The following is a 17641-nucleotide window of genomic DNA, read 5'->3' as shown; positions in this document are numbered from 1 at the left end:
GCTAAGGCTACTTGACCAGAAGTAGCAGTATGGAGGATGTCCAAGAGTCATGCTGGATCTCATGAACCTCCTCCAAGGGGATTTGGAGGAAGTCAGCGATGCCCTGCATGAGTTCTTGGAACTATTTAAAATCATCTGTAGATCTGAGAAACATCACCATCTTATCAGATGAAAAGGAAAAGATGTTAGTCTGAGGTATAGCTTCCTCATCAGCTCTTTTCTCCTGTTCCTTAAAAGAGTCCTCCTGTGGTGGAGATTGATGTGGAGGGACAGAAAAGAGTAGGTGATTGGTATCTCTGATCTCCCAGTCGGTGTAATGGGGTGCTCTGGAGAATTGCTATCCATAGGCAGCCAACCAGTCCCTATATGGCCACTGAGGGGAGCCATAAAGAAAAAGAGTGGGCATCCAAGTTTTGACCATACTAGGAGAAATAAAAAGTGACATAGGTCTGCATGTGTCTGAAAGCTGTCTCAGAAAAGTATCCAAAGAGGAAGTTCTGAGATGGCAATAGAGAAAGCTCTGGTGGAAATCTGAGAGTCTGAGGAACTATCTTCCTCATAGTCCAAGGAAGGACCAGACAGGTTGCCTGTCTCTTTTAGTGGGTAAAAGAGACAGGCAGTACCAGAGAATGGTGCAGTACTAGTGACAGATGAGGTTCCCATAACAAGAATATTTTTGCACCCATTACTAGAAGGGACTCCAGTTCATCTGAAACAAACAAGTCCTTGGAGAATCTAAACTCCTGCAGTTCTGGGCGTACCTATGCAGAATCATGGGAAGGCTCTGTAGTGAGAGATGGTGGTGACAAGGAAGACCTCAGCTTTGATGCCACAGATCAATCAGTTTGCAGCCGACCTCTTCAATACAGAGTCCTTAGGATCTCGGCACCATGATCATGCCTGCATGCTACTGAGGCTGGCTTTGGTACTGAACAGTGCTGGGTACCATGGAACTTCAAGGCTCCTGAAGCCTTAGCTGAGGGGCTGTTAGTACCAGGAGATCTTTGAGCCTCAGCAGTAGCCTTTCTGGGATGCAAAACAGCAGGTTTGTGTGCTCATGTAGGCTTCTTAGCACAGACTTCTCCTTGAGGGGATCTGGAGCTTCTCTTTCTGGAAGTTTTTATGCTATCCCCCAAGGTTCTCTCCCATGAAGGTCTAGTGGTTGAGTGGGCTGTGGAGGTTGATGAAGTGCTGTTGCTCACTGGAAGATCATTGTACAGGGGAGTGAGGGGGGGGGGGCGGGGAATAATCAGGCACTGTGTCTGAGGCAGGTTGAAGGGAGGGCTTCATAAGAAGTTGATCTCCCCGTTTTTTTCTAGACCTCCTTAAACTCTGAACAAATGTTACCAATATAGGGGACAGAGGTGTACCCTAAACAGTAAATATAGTGAGATAGACTAACTGGGATAGACTCCTAGCAAGCAAACCAATGTAGAAATCTGGGAGATTTAGGCACAACCCTAAGATAATATCCTTCAGAGAAGAAAAGACCACCAGAGTGAGTGTAGGGGTAGATAAGGAGACTCTTGAAGTTCCCTCAACAAAAATTAGTAAAACTGTTATAACTAGTAAACATTAAAAACAATATAACAAAACCTCAACCACAAACTAATACCAAAAAGCTATTCCCTAAGGAGATGCTAAGTGTGAAGCAAACACTGCAAGAGATTCCATCTCAGGCCACGAAGATTGAAAAGGAGCTGAGGGTATCTCATCTACAGCCCTATATATATCCTTGCTATAGGGCAGGAGGATAGCTAGGGCACATGTGCAGACCAAACAGGCACTATTACCAAAAGTCTTTGATCACAGGCACATGGCCCACCCTTGCACCTGAAGTGGATAACCCACAGAGATATTACTTGAAAAAGTAGTTTCATTTTCTCCTTGAAAATATATTTATTTTTCACAAAGAAGGAAATATATACTAAACTCTTGAGTCATACAGCTTTCTGATATTGTGACTAAATAGACTTTACCAGATGGAGATGGCATAGCTGAATTTCCTTAGGTTTATGAAAGATGAAGCCTCAGAGGATAATTTCACTGAGCAACTACATATATGGTCTTATATAGAGCCAGTTAAAGATCAACCCACAAATATTTTCTCTTTTTTAATAATATTGAAACTTAACTTATGTGTAGATATAGTATGTATTTATCTGCTATTTTAAAGTAACAATGAGTGCGTTAAGAATAAGTTTGGAAACAAAAACAAAATGAAGGGATGATGATAGATTTTATTTGCACAAAAATGTATTCTCTGAGTGCAAACATGTTTCCCAAGTGTTAATTTTTTTCACTGAAGAAAAGATGCAAAACAATGGTTCAGGGTTTGAAAAGAAAAGCAAAACAAAACAAAAACCCATACCATTATGAATGGAGTGCTAAGCCACCAACTACTGAAGAATTCAAACTTCCAATTTAAAAAAAGAATTCTAGATTTTATGATTATGAAGATGATGTAAATGTGAACTATGCAGTGCTATTTTCTTAAGGCTGAAGAAAGGCGAAACCAACATCTTGAATGTTCTTTCCAAACAGGAGCAGAATAAAATCAATAAGATTCTTGACAGCTTCAAAGTTGGTATTCAGGGCAGCATAAAAATGATAAATCCTGTCAACCTTCATTCTGCTACTAGGAAAGCCATAAACAGACCCTAGAGAGGTTTAATCTTGGATAGCTGACACAATGCTGAACACGATTTGTACTTGTCTACACTGACCACAAAGTTGTGGTCAGCATTATGTCAGTTAACTCAATTCTTCATAGTTCTTCATAGTTCAAACATGGTAAAATGTTGTTGTAAAAACAAGCCCATTAATAGGTATTTTGTAGGCATGTGGTAAATTTTTAGGCCTTGAAATAGTTTTGCTATTTAACAGCACTTACACAGTAGATGGACAAACTAACAAAACAACTAGTCAAGTGTTGCAAACATAACACTGATATCTATGTCTCAGCAAGTAAAAGTATAAAGGCTTCCAGTTCACAATTAAAATATATTTACCATTGGAAAGTCTCAAATGTAATAGTTTGCGATCTCAAACTGTTCTTTTAATAAGTTCATTAGTTTTTAAAGATATTTGTTTACCTTTGATGTTGTTGACACCTTAATGTGACTAACTAGAGAAGTGTGCAGTGCTGTTGTAGCTATGTCTGTCCCATGATCTAAGAGAGACAAGGTGGCTGAGGTAATATCTTTTATTGGCTCAACTTCTGTTGGTGAGACAGACAAGCTTTTGAGATACAAAGAGCTCTTCTGCACTCTTAATACCTTTCCCAGACCTGAAGAAGAGCTCTGTGTAGCTCGAAAGTTTGTCCCTCTCACCAACAGAAGTTGGTCTAATAAAGGATATTACCTCACCCACCTAGTTTTTCTCTCTCTCTAACTAGAGAAGAACAGAAAAGGGTTTGAGGTCAGCATCCACCAGTTGGATGTAAAATTGCTTATCTCAGGACAGTTAGTAGTAGCTTCTTTCAAAGGAATCTTTCCATTATGGTTTTTCAGACATAAGTCCTCTTTGGGTCAGAAAACGATACTTCTGGAGGAACATGCAGGCTCAAATGGAAACCATACACTCAGATAAATTAGTGAGATCAGAGCTCCAGATTTCTGATTATTTAAAAAAAAATGTTTAGGTATCATATCTGAAAGTAAAGCACCTGAAAAATACCAGAGAAAATCTGATGCTTGGCTGACTGGTTCTTCTTCACGTGCTCAGGTTCTAACTGATCACCATATATGATGGTTGGAAAAGAATTCTCCCCAGATCACATTGGCAGTAACCATGGGAGTGGTGAGACAGTTTCACCTTCCTCTTCAGCATGTGTGTAGGGGGGGGGAGGGGGGGTGTCGGGTCACTTACCAGGATTATCTGGGTATATTTCACTTAATCATTTCCCTGCCATTGCCTTGGCCTCGGACACTGGTGTACCTTGATCCTTCCTATTCTCTATCTGTGGTTATAATAGTCTGGTCTCCCGTGGGTTTGTAATACTTTGGTCTAATTTCAATTGTTGGGGTTAGTGTGCAGGTACTGGGTGGTGTTGGTGGTCTGTGATATTCAGAAGTTCAGACTAGATCAAGGGTGGCCAAACTGTGGCTTGTGAGCAGCATGCAGCTCTTTTACAGTTAAAGTGTGGCTCACAGAGCTTCCCTCTCCCCCGCCTCCCCCACATTCTCCGCCTACCAGACTGGGGTAGGGAGACTGGAGCTTCTGCCCTGCGGCAGGGTGGTGGGGCAGGGGTTCTCCAACTTTTTTTGCTGGGACCCCCTTTGCAAACATTTCAGGCTGTGATGACCCCCCCCCCTCAAAAGTGATGACCCCCCTGTATGCCATCTTTACCAGCATGCTTAAGGGCTTACTGCTCATGACCACCTGAGGGGTCATGACCCCCAGTTTGAGAACCCCTGGGCTAGAGGATTCTGCCCTGGGGAGGGGAGTTATGGGGGGGAGGTCAGTAAATTTGGCCACCTATGGACTAGATTATCTGGTGGTCCCTTATGGCCATAAACCCTATGACTCCACAATGCTCTTCTTCTGCTAGGTATCTTTGGAAATGCTATAGTAGATGGCTTTTAACATTTTTTTAACCCAGAGATAAACAGCTATAGGAGACTGCAGGAACCAGTCAGCAAGCCCAGCTTAAAATAGTCTATTTGTGAATTCAGATGAACCATTATTTCTCATTTTAGTTTCACAGAAAGTGCTCTCTCATGACAGAAATCTAAATCCTACAAAACTGGATGCATATGTTATTGAGTACTCATGGTAGCCATGACAGAAAACTATAGAATAAAGGCCTCCCTTTAAAAATGCTCAGATATGAGGAATCAGACCAAAGGGAAAAAAATGGGACTCCTGTACTATCAAACAGCTACACCCTAGATTGTCATCTACTATGCACAGTGAAAAAGTTGAACCATCTCTCCAACAGGAATGAAGATTTCCAATCCACTAATCCAAATGAACACTCCTGAGCCACAGATGCCAGATACAGGTTAGTGAACAGACAAAATCAAAGCTGAACGGCTTTTCAGAATGTTTCATTTGCTTTAAAAATCACCTTTTAGTATACATTGGGGAGGAGCAAAGCTGCTCTAAACCCAACTTAAGCAGTCACTGTGAGATCACTCTAGTGTAGGGGACATGTGTGTAGCTGCTTATGTCCCTGCACATTGACATTGCCTGGCTGTCTAATAGCTCATTGGGGAAATGAGCAGCTGAAACAGGTAAAAGCACCTTTCATGCTCGTTTTACTTCAGGCTCGGGACTTGACTAGCACAGGTGATCCTGGGATGTGGAAGTGCACAGATATGAAGCAACCACTGCAACTTGTTCCTCAGCTGGATCTGGGAACCAAGACTTCTATCATTTGTTTAAATTTGTCAAAAGTCTAAAGGACTTTGCTAACATTGAAAAACTGTTGAACAGGATGACAAAGACATAATTGTTGCAGAGCTATTGACTCAAGAAGGAGACATTTACTAATCTCTCACAGTACATGAGGGATGCAACCCTTATTAGCAGCAGTGATAGTTATTTATAAGTATTTAATACAACATACCACAGAGAAAGAGAAACGTTGTAATGTATTATAAGCATGATAAATAAAATAAACAGTTCATTTTCTTCTTCAGAAGCCTATCCTCACACACACACACATCCTTCCTATATAAAGCAGATATATATCAAGTTTTATTATCCAAAGGAAACTAACAAATATCCTGTTTTGATTTTATTAAAAATATTTAATCTCCTCTTCTATAAGGAAATTAAAATATTTTTGCCAGCGGGAGTTAGGCAATAACTTTCAATGGGAGTTGACCACCTAACATCCATTTGTGCCTTTGAAAATCTTACCTTGTCTTTTTAGATGCCTGATTATTTTAGATGCCTGACAGTTGCCCCTTCATTAAAATTACAATGTTAAGTAGCCAAGACATTATAATTAAAAATAAAAGCCAAGACTTTATGTGCCCTTGAAGCTGCTTCCTCCAGATTATAGTTTAGCTAATTATTTGCTGTTTAATTATTTTAATTATCTTTTGTTAAATTTAAAGTTAATATATTTCAATTAGTAATGTTATTTAAAAACTATTCAAGCATATTTGAGAGAGAGAGAGAGAGAGAAAGAAAGAAAGGGGATGTACATTCAAGCTTGTATCTAAAATTTGGTTCCTTTATGTGCTGCTCATCCCCTTTCCATCACTGACATGTAGTCCAAATCCTTTGTTTCTTTCCTGTAAGCAAAAGGTTTTCAAACGTAGATTTAATTTTGTTAAACCTAAAGACTGAAAATTAATTTAACTACGAGAGAGTTCCGTTGCAGACAAGAAAGAAAGGGAAATTTACTATAAAAGTTCTATCAGCATGAGTTTGGAATGACTCCATTACTCATGAGTGGCAAAACCACAAGTGAATTTTGGAAGTCAGCCCAAATGAATGCCCATTAATAATAATAGATAATAGGTTGTATAGTTTTCCACCTGCAAAGCCGATCCCGTAGTTATACAGACATTTTGTCTGTCTCCCCATCTATGTACAATTATACAGATAGTACATACACACACGTGCATAACAGGCAAGTGAAAGCAAAGGTCAAAGAAAGTATCTTAATCTCCTCTGGCTGTACTAGACCTGTCATGTTGTGATTCTCCAGCCTTAGTTTTATATGACATTGCCAATCCCAAAACTCAAGGAGCAAGATGCCTTCCAGATCAGTTGTTGGGGAGGGAAAGAAGTGCAACAGTGTTTGCACAAAACAGCACCAGCTCTAATTATAAACAATGCAAAATTGTTAACAGTTTTGTTATGGCTAATTAATTTGATTTCTACTGAAAATTAACCTAATGAAGCATCCATGTTAGGGAAGCAAATACTCTATAAAAAGATTTGACAGTTCTAAAACACCCATGTGTCAAAAACAGGGAATGTAACATTTAATGCTGTATATTTTGATTCAGTATCTTCAAAATGAAAAATATTTCAAACCTCATCATAATGAGTAATGTGTTAAGAAGCTAATTCCTTCTTACTGGAGTGACTGTCCTGTCTGTATGCATGCAGAACCCCCACTATGATAGTAGTGGAACTCTGTGTGCATAAGCAGAGGATAAAATATACCTAAAGAACAAGAAGAGCCCTGATCAGGAAGAACAGTTTCATTTTTCAGGGAACTTTGGGGAATATGTTTCATATTTTAATAATTCAACTAATGTTTTTGATGGAATTTAAAAGATTGGGTCTCATATTATTTACTTTAATTTCATCAATTTATTTCAACCTCTCTGATGAAAAATGTATAGGACAATTACCAAGAGTAACTAAAACAGTCTATTCAACAGTCTGTATGGAACTCGTCCCCCTATTTGCAACGTCAAGCCAGCCAGCATAATTTATGTCAGTTGTTTTTTTTTAAAAAAAGAAACTACTAATTCCACAGACTGTTTCAATCTCTTAACTAGAAGAACCCAGGTTAAATTGTAGTAGAGAAGGAGATCATCTCCTGGGTCAGGTAAGGAGATAAACTCTAAAGAAACTGAGATTTTAATAAGAGGCTTTTTAGCTGGAGAGGTCTTTAACGTTAGCGCATTCACCTAACATATCCAAAGATACTATTGATTGTATGTATTCCTCAATTAAGCACAATAAAAATATAATACAGGTATGTAGAATTATGGCCTCATCAAAATATTTTTAAAACACCTAGCGTGAATCCATTGTGACTGTTGATTTGGTACTTAATTGTTCAACAAAACATAATTTTACTTTGCATCTAAGATTAACCAAAAACACTAGGGAACTAGGTTTTTAGAACCAGAACTTATGAACACTGACTAAGAAAAGATCCTGGAAGTTGCTAAATACTCTTACGTGATAAATGTAAGACACTCTGATTCGGAAGCATCATATTTCTAACCAACCCAATGATCAAACTGTGTACTCTAGCTTGTTTTGTAATCCATTATTAACCAGCCCCCCCACACATACAATTTTAAAGAATATTAATAAGTTTCTGCTCAGCTCTTTCCACTAACACAGAGAAGTCTAACACAGTAAGGTCTCTTGTATGAAATTACTACTGTATTGCTTACAGCAACAATTGATGCTAAAATATTTAAATCATATTCTGTTCTAAAAGCCTCATGTAGCAAAACTATTCATCATTATATTTACATAAAGCAGCAGGTCTCTCAATGTTAGAGCACATTATTTGATATACAAAGCTTCTACAGTCACCACATCACTTAGGAGCATTTTGGACTCGGCACAACAGGCTCCTTTCAATGCCCCCAGTAGACTTCAGTGGATGTTGGAATAAACTCCAAATCATGAAACTTTAGGGGTTACCATCCCATCAATGGAGATAAAATTCAGGAGCAGATGAGAATTCATAATATTCAAAATAAAAAACCTTGTAACCGTGTTAAGAAAGAGCTAATGTTGTAAACATGTTTCAGTAGTATCCAGTTATCACCCAGAAAAAAATATTTAATTTTCTTTACAAATATTTACAAATATTCTACATCTTAAAAACCCACTGTGTCATCCCCAGTCATCTGAACTTTCTTCCATATCTGCTACACCTCTTTGTCCTTTCCATGCTCTGCCAGTTTCCCATCTCTCTCCATCCACTTCTATTTCCTTTTTCAATGCCCATTCCAAAAACAGCTCCATACCACACAGTCATCACATTATTTCATATATTTTATTTTTATTACACAAGAAAGAGCACCTTCAAAGTGATTCCTGTGAAAAAGTGACAATTAATAGGTGGAGGTATATGTAAGGGGTGTGTATACAGTTGCTTCTCATAAACTGAGCCCTATTTACAGTATTTCCTTTTTATGGCAGATTGAGCACCTACTATTATATGACAATCCAGTTACTATGTCCTATCATGGACTGGTTTATGTGGTGTAACAGATGTAATGACTTTTAATCATGCAATTTAAAAATAAATAGTTCTTTTTCTATATTTTCCTTCCCTTTGCTTTCTTTTCCTCTTCCTTTCCTTTCATATTCCTGCCTCTCTCCTTAAATAGCTTTGCTCAGTTTGAAGATTTTCATTAATCATTAGTGAATTTTATAACAATGTCCACAAAATAAATGTGACCGGGAGAGAGAAATGGGGGAAATGGAATCAATATAAAAATAAGAATGAAGTCTTCTGCCTATTATTAACGTATTTCTGCATCTTGTCATCAGTGGCTTCATAGTAAACCATTTGCTATTTACTAAAGCTCTGCATCAAACAACAATCAGGGTCTTTCCATCATTCAGCAGTATCAGAATTCAGACCTGAGTGCACATTTTGCAGCTGATACATAAACATAACCCACCTAAAGCTATTTCCTCTCCACCTGTCATACAGCTAAGGAACTGGGGATCCATGTGACCAACGCTGAAGGTTCTTGAAAATTCAGAAAATGAGTTTATATTGCTAAATATTTCACATTACATCGCAGGTCATTTGGGATGTCATTTCTTCAGCAGACTTTTTTAATATCATAAGAAACTTTAATGGTCATAAGGAATTTGTCTTGAAACAAATTTCATTGTCATTTTTGTGCATTTGAACTCTTGAAAACCCTTTGTTTCACATCAGCCCTTCAAAAAGAACATCAGTCAGCATTCCTTCTCTTGACTTATAGGGGGATGCCTAGAACAGCAGGGAATCTAGTACACCTCCAACTGCCCCAATTTAGACAGCATTGTGTAAAATAAAAGGGATTTGAAATACATCTATTACACTTTCAGCTTTATCCTTTTTAACTTTTGTTCTTTTAATCTTCAGTATGCTCCCCAAGCCCCACAGGCGGTACTCTAAGCCACTGCCTACAAGAGCTCCAGCTGACAGAAAAAGAGCCTACCATCAGAACTGCTGTAAGTTATGTTAGTTCACAGAATATTAATACTTGTTCCAGGTCCATAATAGGCACCCATCTCTAATAGAAATTCTTTTAATTTACAGTGATTTGTGTTTTCCTGGGAAATAAGGACTATGGTGTAATCATAGCCCTTATAGGATTCTATTTTTAGCCCTAACTTTCTTATTCTAAAGCAAAATGTTAGCAAGGAAATCTACATTCAGTCATGAAACATCAGTGAGGGATTCTGAATGTATTTTGCTTTATGTTTTAGTGGAGTGAATTTGTGATTGCTGAGGAAACCTCAGTGTTAGACATCTCAGAAGGACAGCAGAGACCATCATGTAAAAAATTATGAAAGAAAATCTGATTAAAAAGGGCAGACATGCATTTCTTAATACCCTCTATATTTTGTAAAGAGTATTAATACTATACAATGGTTACCATTAAAATATGGTACAGTTTTGCCTTTCACCTAATTAACATTGCTGCAATATATTTCCAAGAATACCATGGTAATGTTAATTGATTGTAAATGGCAGTTGTAAAGATTTTAATAGCAACCCCTGTAGTTGAGCTGCACTAATAAAACTGTATGGTTGTTGGTTTTGGATTTAACTGATGAACAGGCTACTTTACTGGATGGTTTCAGCATCACAGGAAATAAGTTAAAATTATACGCTAAATATGCTAAAATACTTTCTTCTGCAGTACAAGATTTTCCCCATGCAAAATACGTGGGGGAAATATTCAAAGTGATTAACTTAATGGGAATCACATCAGTATTTCCTCCATTGTTTTCAGAATTCATCCTCTACTGCCAAAGGGTTGTTTATACACTCTGGTGAACATTAGGGTTTTTTGTTTTAAATATAGTGGAAAAGCTTTTTTAAAGGCACAGATACCAGTTACCTACCTAACTTCCACTAAAAGTCATTGGTGAAAAAACATTGCATTATAAATATTGCTTTTTCAAATGGCTATCCTGAGGTTTAGTTAAAAGTAGACATTATTTCAATCAGATCAAAACTCATCATATCAACTTTTGTAAAAAATCAATCAATATTTTGTAAAAAATATATATTCCTTTCCAACTGTGGTTATAATTTATTGTAAAGGACAACAAATCAGCATGATTAAATAATATTTGGAAAGTTATTTGCAGTTAAAAATACCTATAGACAACAAAATGAAACTAAACAAAAACAAATGTAAAGTGCTACACTTAAGGAAGAAAAACCAAATGCCCAAATGCAGAATAGGGGATAACTGGCTTGGCACAGCACCGTTGAGAAGGATCTGGAAGTTGTGGTGGATCACAACCTCAACATGAGTCAACAATGCAATGCTGTTGCAGTATTTTTTTTTTAAATGCAATTTTGGGTTGCATTAACACAGGCATAGCATATAAATCATGGGAGGTGATAGTACCGCTCTACTCAGCACTGGTTATACTTCAGCTGTAGTACTGTGTCCATTTTGGTCACCTCAGTATAGAAAGGGTGCAGAGAAACTGGAAAGGATCCAGAGGCGAGTGACAATGATGATCAAAGGGACAGAATGTAAGCCATATGAGCAAAGGCTGAAGGAACTAGGTATGTTTAGTTTGGAAAAGAGGTGATTATGGGGGGACAGGATAGTGGGTCTTCAAATACTTGAAAGGTTACCATAAAGAATTGGAGAAAAATTATTTTCTCTTGCCACAGAGGGCAGAATAAGAGGCAATGGGCTCAAACTACAGCAGAGAAGATTGAGGCTATGCCTACACTGACGGCGGCAAAGTTGCCGCCATCAGATCGACTTATCTGGATCAACTGATTAGTCAGTGAAACCCACTCAGTCGATCCAGAAGTCGATGTGCTAGAACCACCTCCTCAAGCGGTGCAGGGCAGTGAAGACAGTGCACAAAAGAGAAGCACAGAAGTCGACGGGAGTTAAGCAAGTTCTTTGCGTACTTTGAGTAACTCCCATCGACTGCCGCCGAATCACCTAAGTAATTTAGACCAAGCCTGAATCTAAATCGCAGGAAAAATTTCCTTACTGTAAGAACAGTAAAACAATGGGAAAAAAAAACGCCTAGGGAAGTCATGGAAGCTCCTTCACTAGAGTTTTACAAAATGAGGTTTGCTCACCACCTGTCTTGGATAGTTTAGACCCAACAAATCCTTCATCTTGGCAGAGGGTTAGATGACCTTTGCGGTTCCTTCTAACCCTATGGTTCTATGATTCTATGTGCCAAACATCATCACTATTACGATGCTTTCAAGGAAGCCTAAAAACAAAATAATTTTGAATATCAACTCCAACCCCTTTTCATCCCACCTATTCACATGTATGAATATGGGATATCAGAATATGCACCCAACATCCGAAAAATATAGAGACAGCTTTAGCCTGATAGCAGAAGATAGGGATGTTGATAAACATGACAATAACTGATAAAACTTGGTTCTATCATGCTTCATACAGGAATAAGCTATCAAAAGACTTCTCAATATTTCAGATGTAGTGTGTTGTCTGTTACTTCTCCCCATGCCTGCTGATATCTCTTTTCTGTGGGCTGGTTGAAACAAAGTAAAAGTTATTCGGACCTTATCTCAGAAGAGAGGGCTTTGAGAGTAAAATGAATTAGAATCATACTGTAATCACGGGAGGTAGGAACTTTTTTTATAGTCTCATAATTTTTACATAGTCAGATTTCTCATAGAAATGACGGGTCAGTAATTTATAAACCTGGGAAGGAGCTTTCACTAAAAAAACTTTTCATCTCCTATAGGAGAAAAAAAGGGAGTTGGTTTACTTGCAGGATTAAGATAATTAAAAAGAAAAAAAGAGTCTGCCTATCATATGAATCCCATCTTCTCTGCAACCAGTCATAATATCAAAATGAAGTTCAGTTCTGGCTGGGAGCTTAAAAATTACTTCCTTATCAGGATGTGGAAAAATAGTCTTGTGGATTTGTGAAACATCATTGAACTGGTGGGCAGAAGCACTGCCCTACATTTAAGATAGCTGTAAGAAACCATTGTGCTCCTTTATGGAACCAGAATAGAACAATAGCAGCCTTCACCTAAAACACAGGCATATGTACTGCCCAAAACAAAGACACATATGGGCAGAGGGATTTTACTGAGTATTGTTTTAGATGTAAAAATAAAATTAAAACATGACTTTTTAAAAAAAAAATTCAATTCCCCATTAATATCAGTTAACAGTTTCAAGTTGCTCTTGCTTCACCACAAAACTGAACTGGAAACTCCAAAGTTATCATTTAAAAATTTCTTACTCCATAGCTTCTCAGTAGAAATGTGTCACCACATTTTTCAGTAAATAGTGGAGCTAGTATTGATTAACTATTCATAGGGAAGTATACAAATATTAACATTGGCAAATATCTATAGAAAAAAAGAAATTAGTTTGAAAAAAGTATACAGTATGGCATGATGTGTAAGTGCATCATGATGAGACATTACTAAAAGATGGTTCTGAAAATAAAAAAATGTATTTTAAATGCTATATAAACAAACAATTGCCTTCAGCTAATAGCAGAATCAAAAATAAAGAAAACTAAATTAAAACATGTAAAGCAAAGTTTGTAAGCTTCTCTACTTAACGACAGAACAAACAATACATTTATACTGCAGACTATTTAGTTACTGTATTTTCACCCATGTGGAAGTCTTATATAGTCTTATATAGTCTTATAATTGATGGATCAAAACCTTGTAATTTAATAAGATTATTCTCTCAATCTCAGTGTATTTCTAAACTAAATTAATTCTATGATTCACAGTCTCTTTAATGTTTTGCACTGTAATCTTTAAGCACACTGAATAACTTACCCTCACTTGCCCGACAAACGCATTTACTTCCTCTTCTTGTACAGATACATTTTTAGGTAGAAAGGGATCAAAGACTGGTCCGTTGTCATTTACATCAGTCACCACCACATTAACAGTGGCAGTTGAGGTCTGCAGGGAAAGATAAAATAGTGAGCCAAATATTTGTACTTTTGGATAATAATTAAGCAACCATCTTACGACTATGTGGGATGACAGCAGTCCTCGAAAAAGCACTAAACACTGTTAGTGGAACAGACTAAAAATATTACTCTTCCCCTGGTCTATGAAAAGTGAAACAGTTTTGCCTTTAGTTTTTCAGCTTTTGGGAGAATGGAGGGCATGTGAAAGCAAAAACCAATAACGGAACCATTTCATTTACCTTTGGAAAACGAACATTTATGATTTTCTTCCTAGGTTGTATTTCATCATGAAACAACATGTTTTCTGGCAGAAATAGCTAGTTTTCACCCTGAACCAAATTCTTATTAAAACCCATAAAAGCGAATTGTTCTTTTTCATGTAAGAATTCCAGGATACAGCATTTAGTTTAACTGTAATCTGTTCAAAGATTTATTACCTGCTGAGGAGGCCAGAGAAAATTTTTATCTTTAAAAATGTAATCACTAATATAACTAGGCTTTGGACCTACCCTGTCAAAATACTTGTCTACACATTGAGTTATTGGGCTTCAAGTCAAGTTGTGAATCCACAGTGCACAAATTTGCCAGGCACTCAAGTCCTGTGTGGTCACTGCTACAGCACAATGAAAGTCTTGGAGTGCAGCTTAGTGTATGCCAAGCCACACTCCAAGACTTCCACGGACCGCATGGCAAGTTACTGCATCAGAACCTGGTGCACTGTAGATTCATACCCTGGCTTGATGCCAGTAACTCACTAGACTGGGTTTGATGCCCAGTAACTGAGTAGGCAAGCCCAATGAGATAGCCTCTTTCCTCATGAGACATGGTCACAGTTGCAGTTAAAGAAGGCGCCTGAAGAGAAGCTTACTCACTTTACTGTTACTGAGGTTCTTTGAGATGTGTGTCCCTGTGAGTGCTCCATTTTAGGTGACTTTAGGTGTTGGTGCGTCCTTGCATCCTCTATCAGAGATTTCGAATAGCAGTGCTCGTCCGGGTCGCACATGCATCATCCCCATCTTGCGGCACCATTGGAGTCTCTCTCAGTGTGCACGTGACCCGCCCCCCTCAGTTCCTATTCTCTCGTAAAGTCCTTGCCTTGAACTCCAAAGTAGAGGGAAGGAGGATGGGTAGGGAGCACCCCCAGGGACACACATATTGAAGAACCTCAGTTACTGCACAGAGTGAGCAATCTTCTCTTCTTCCCTGTGGGTCCTCCACTTTAGGCAGATCTAGAGCAGTGCCCCTCACTGGATGGGAGGGATTTTGGAGTTGTTTGAGTAACAGATGATAATACTATTAGGCCTATCAATGTGTCAAACTGATGCTTGATTGATGGCGTAATGTTTTGTGAATGTATGTTCCAAAGTCCAAGTAGTAACTTTACGTATGTCTGCTAGTGGTATGTTGTTCAGGAATCCTATATATGTAGACATTGCTCTGGTGGAATGTGTTCTAACCCCTTGTAGTGTTTGTAAGCTCTTTTCTTGGTAACATAAATGAATGCACCCTGAGATCCATTTTGACAGTCTCTGTGTGGAGATGGCTGTGCCCTTGAATCATTCCGTGCTGGATACGAAAAGCTTTGTGGATTTTTTGAAGGGTTTGGTTCTGTCTAGATAAAATGCTAGTGCACCTTTCACATCTAATGTGTGTAATAAGGCCTCTTGTGTGTTTCCGTGAGGTTTTGGGAAAAACGCAGGGAGGTGAACTGGTTGGTTAGTATGAAATGACAATGCTATTTTAGGTATAAACTTTGGATGAGGCCTCAAAGTGACCTTGTCCTTGAAAATTACAGTATACGGTGTGTATGTCATGAGAGCCCCTCTTTCTTCCACACAATGAGCCGATGTGATGGCCACTAGAAATGCCACTTTCATGGACAGGTACATCAGCGAATGTCGCTAATGGCTCAAATGGGGACTAGGTTAGGCCTAATAATACTAGGTTCATGTCCCATGGTATTGTGGTTATACGAACATCTGAATACTGATAATGAAACGTTTAGTGGCTGGGTGTGCAAATACTGTGATGCCATCAACTTTATGATGGAAGGTGGTGATGGCCAAGAAGTAAACTTATTGAAAGTCCTGATTTTTTTAAATTCTAGGATGTATTCAAATACCAGTGAAAGTGGTGCAGATACTGCATTAACTTGTTAGTCTTGGCACCATATATTGAAACCTACACCATTTTGAAGGTAAGTTTTCCATGTTGTTGATTTCCTGCTGTTAAGTAATATGTGTTTTACTTGGTCTGAGCACTCTAGTTCTTCCTGATGGAACCATATAGGAGCCAGAACTTCAGATGAATTTTGTCCAGATTCAGGTGGTGAATCCTCCTGTTGTCTTGGGATAGTAAATCGTTGCTTAATGGGAGAGTGATTGGTGTGTATACAGACAATACCAAGTTTGTCTGGGCCATGTGGGTGCTAAGAGTATCACTTTTGCTCTGTCGGTGCATATTTTGAGTATTACTCTGGATAGCATTGGTATGGGTGGGAATGCATAGAGGAGAGGTGCCTCTCATTTGAGAAGAAAGGCATCCCACACATTGATCAGGTTCCTAGGTCCGCTCTCGAACAGAAGCGAAGGTATTTGTAATTCTGTGGCGTCACAAAGAGGTTGATGGTTGGGTGACCCCATTGCTGAAATCTATCTTGTAGGATCGTCTCGTTTAGTTCCCACTTGTGGTTTGAACCAAATTGTCTGCTGAGGATGTCTGCCGTTGTGTTCTAGCATCCTGGTAAGTAAGCAGTTGATATGTTGATGTTGTGCTGAATGTACCAATTCCATAGTTTCATTGCTTCGGTGCATAGACAGTAGGATCATGTACCTCCCTGTTGGTTGATGTAGCACATGCATGTGATGTTATCATTATTCTTATTTGTCTTGTTCTTTATGAGTGGAAGAAAATGAGTGCATGCATTGCGTACTGCACAGAGTTCTCATAGATTTATGTGGAGACTTGTTTTGATTTGTGACCATAAACCTTGGGTTGCATGATTCTGTAGGGGAGCTCCCCATCCTATCAAGAATGTGTCTGTCATAATCATTATTGAGGGTGGTTCCTGTGAGAACGGGATCCTTGAGCATGTGTTGATGAGTTGTGTCCATCATTGTAAGGAGCCTTTGACCTTGTTTGGCATTATAAGTCTTTTGTTTAGGCCGTGTTTGTGTGGCTTGAAGATGGTTGTAAGCCAGTCCTTGAAGCAGACAAGTGTAGTTGCACGTGTTGCATTACAAATGTGACGGCTGCCATGTGCCCCAGAAGTTGGAGACATGTGAATGCAGTTATGATTGGGCTGTTTATTACTGATGATACCAAGTTGGTTATGGTGATAAACCTTTTCTCTGGCAATGACGCTCTGGCTCTTAGGCGAGCACCTATGAGTTCCAGTTGTTGTAGTGGTTTCAAAGTGGACTTTTGCATGTTTATTTTTAGTCCTAGATTTTGAAAGAGTGGACATTGATTGCTGAGTGACTAGAATGGCTTCTGTCTGGTTCTGTGCGCCTTTATCAGGCAGTTGTCTAGGTATGGAAATATTATTATTCCTTGCTTGCAAAAGTGTACTATAGTGAGCATCTTCAAAAATACCCTTGGTACAATGGTAAGGCCAAAGGGAAGCACTTTGTATTGGTAGTGGTCTTCCCCCAACGTAAATCTGAGGAATCTTCTGTGTGCTGGATGGATTCTTATATGGAAGTAGACATCTTATAGGTCAAGGGCTGAAATCCAGTCTCTCCCATTCCAGTGTTGGTATTATTGTAGATAGCGTGACCAT

At 38.6% G+C, this 17641-nt stretch overlaps 1 protein-coding gene across 1 annotated transcript in view; it reads right to left on the bottom strand.

Moving 5' to 3' along the window:
- PCDH15 (protocadherin related 15) overlaps positions 1 to 17641 on the bottom strand; it is a 714631-nt gene that overhangs the window by 222912 nt on the left and 474078 nt on the right. Inside the window, exon 19 of the mRNA XM_067552760.1 lies at positions 13721 to 13849. Coding sequence (XP_067408861.1) covers positions 13721 to 13849 — 129 coding nt within the window. The remainder of the gene's footprint in view (positions 1 to 13720; positions 13850 to 17641) is intronic.

The sequence above is a fragment of the Emydura macquarii genome, unplaced genomic scaffold, assembly GCF_026122565.2.
Source record: "Emydura macquarii macquarii isolate MOO-44397 ecotype Brisbane River unplaced genomic scaffold, CSIRO-AGI_Emac_v2 contig_1390, whole genome shotgun sequence".
Taxonomy (NCBI): Eukaryota; Metazoa; Chordata; order Testudines; family Chelidae; genus Emydura; species Emydura macquarii.
The sequence above is the reverse complement of the archived record's forward strand: the minus strand, read 5'-3'. Positions and strand labels throughout refer to the sequence as shown.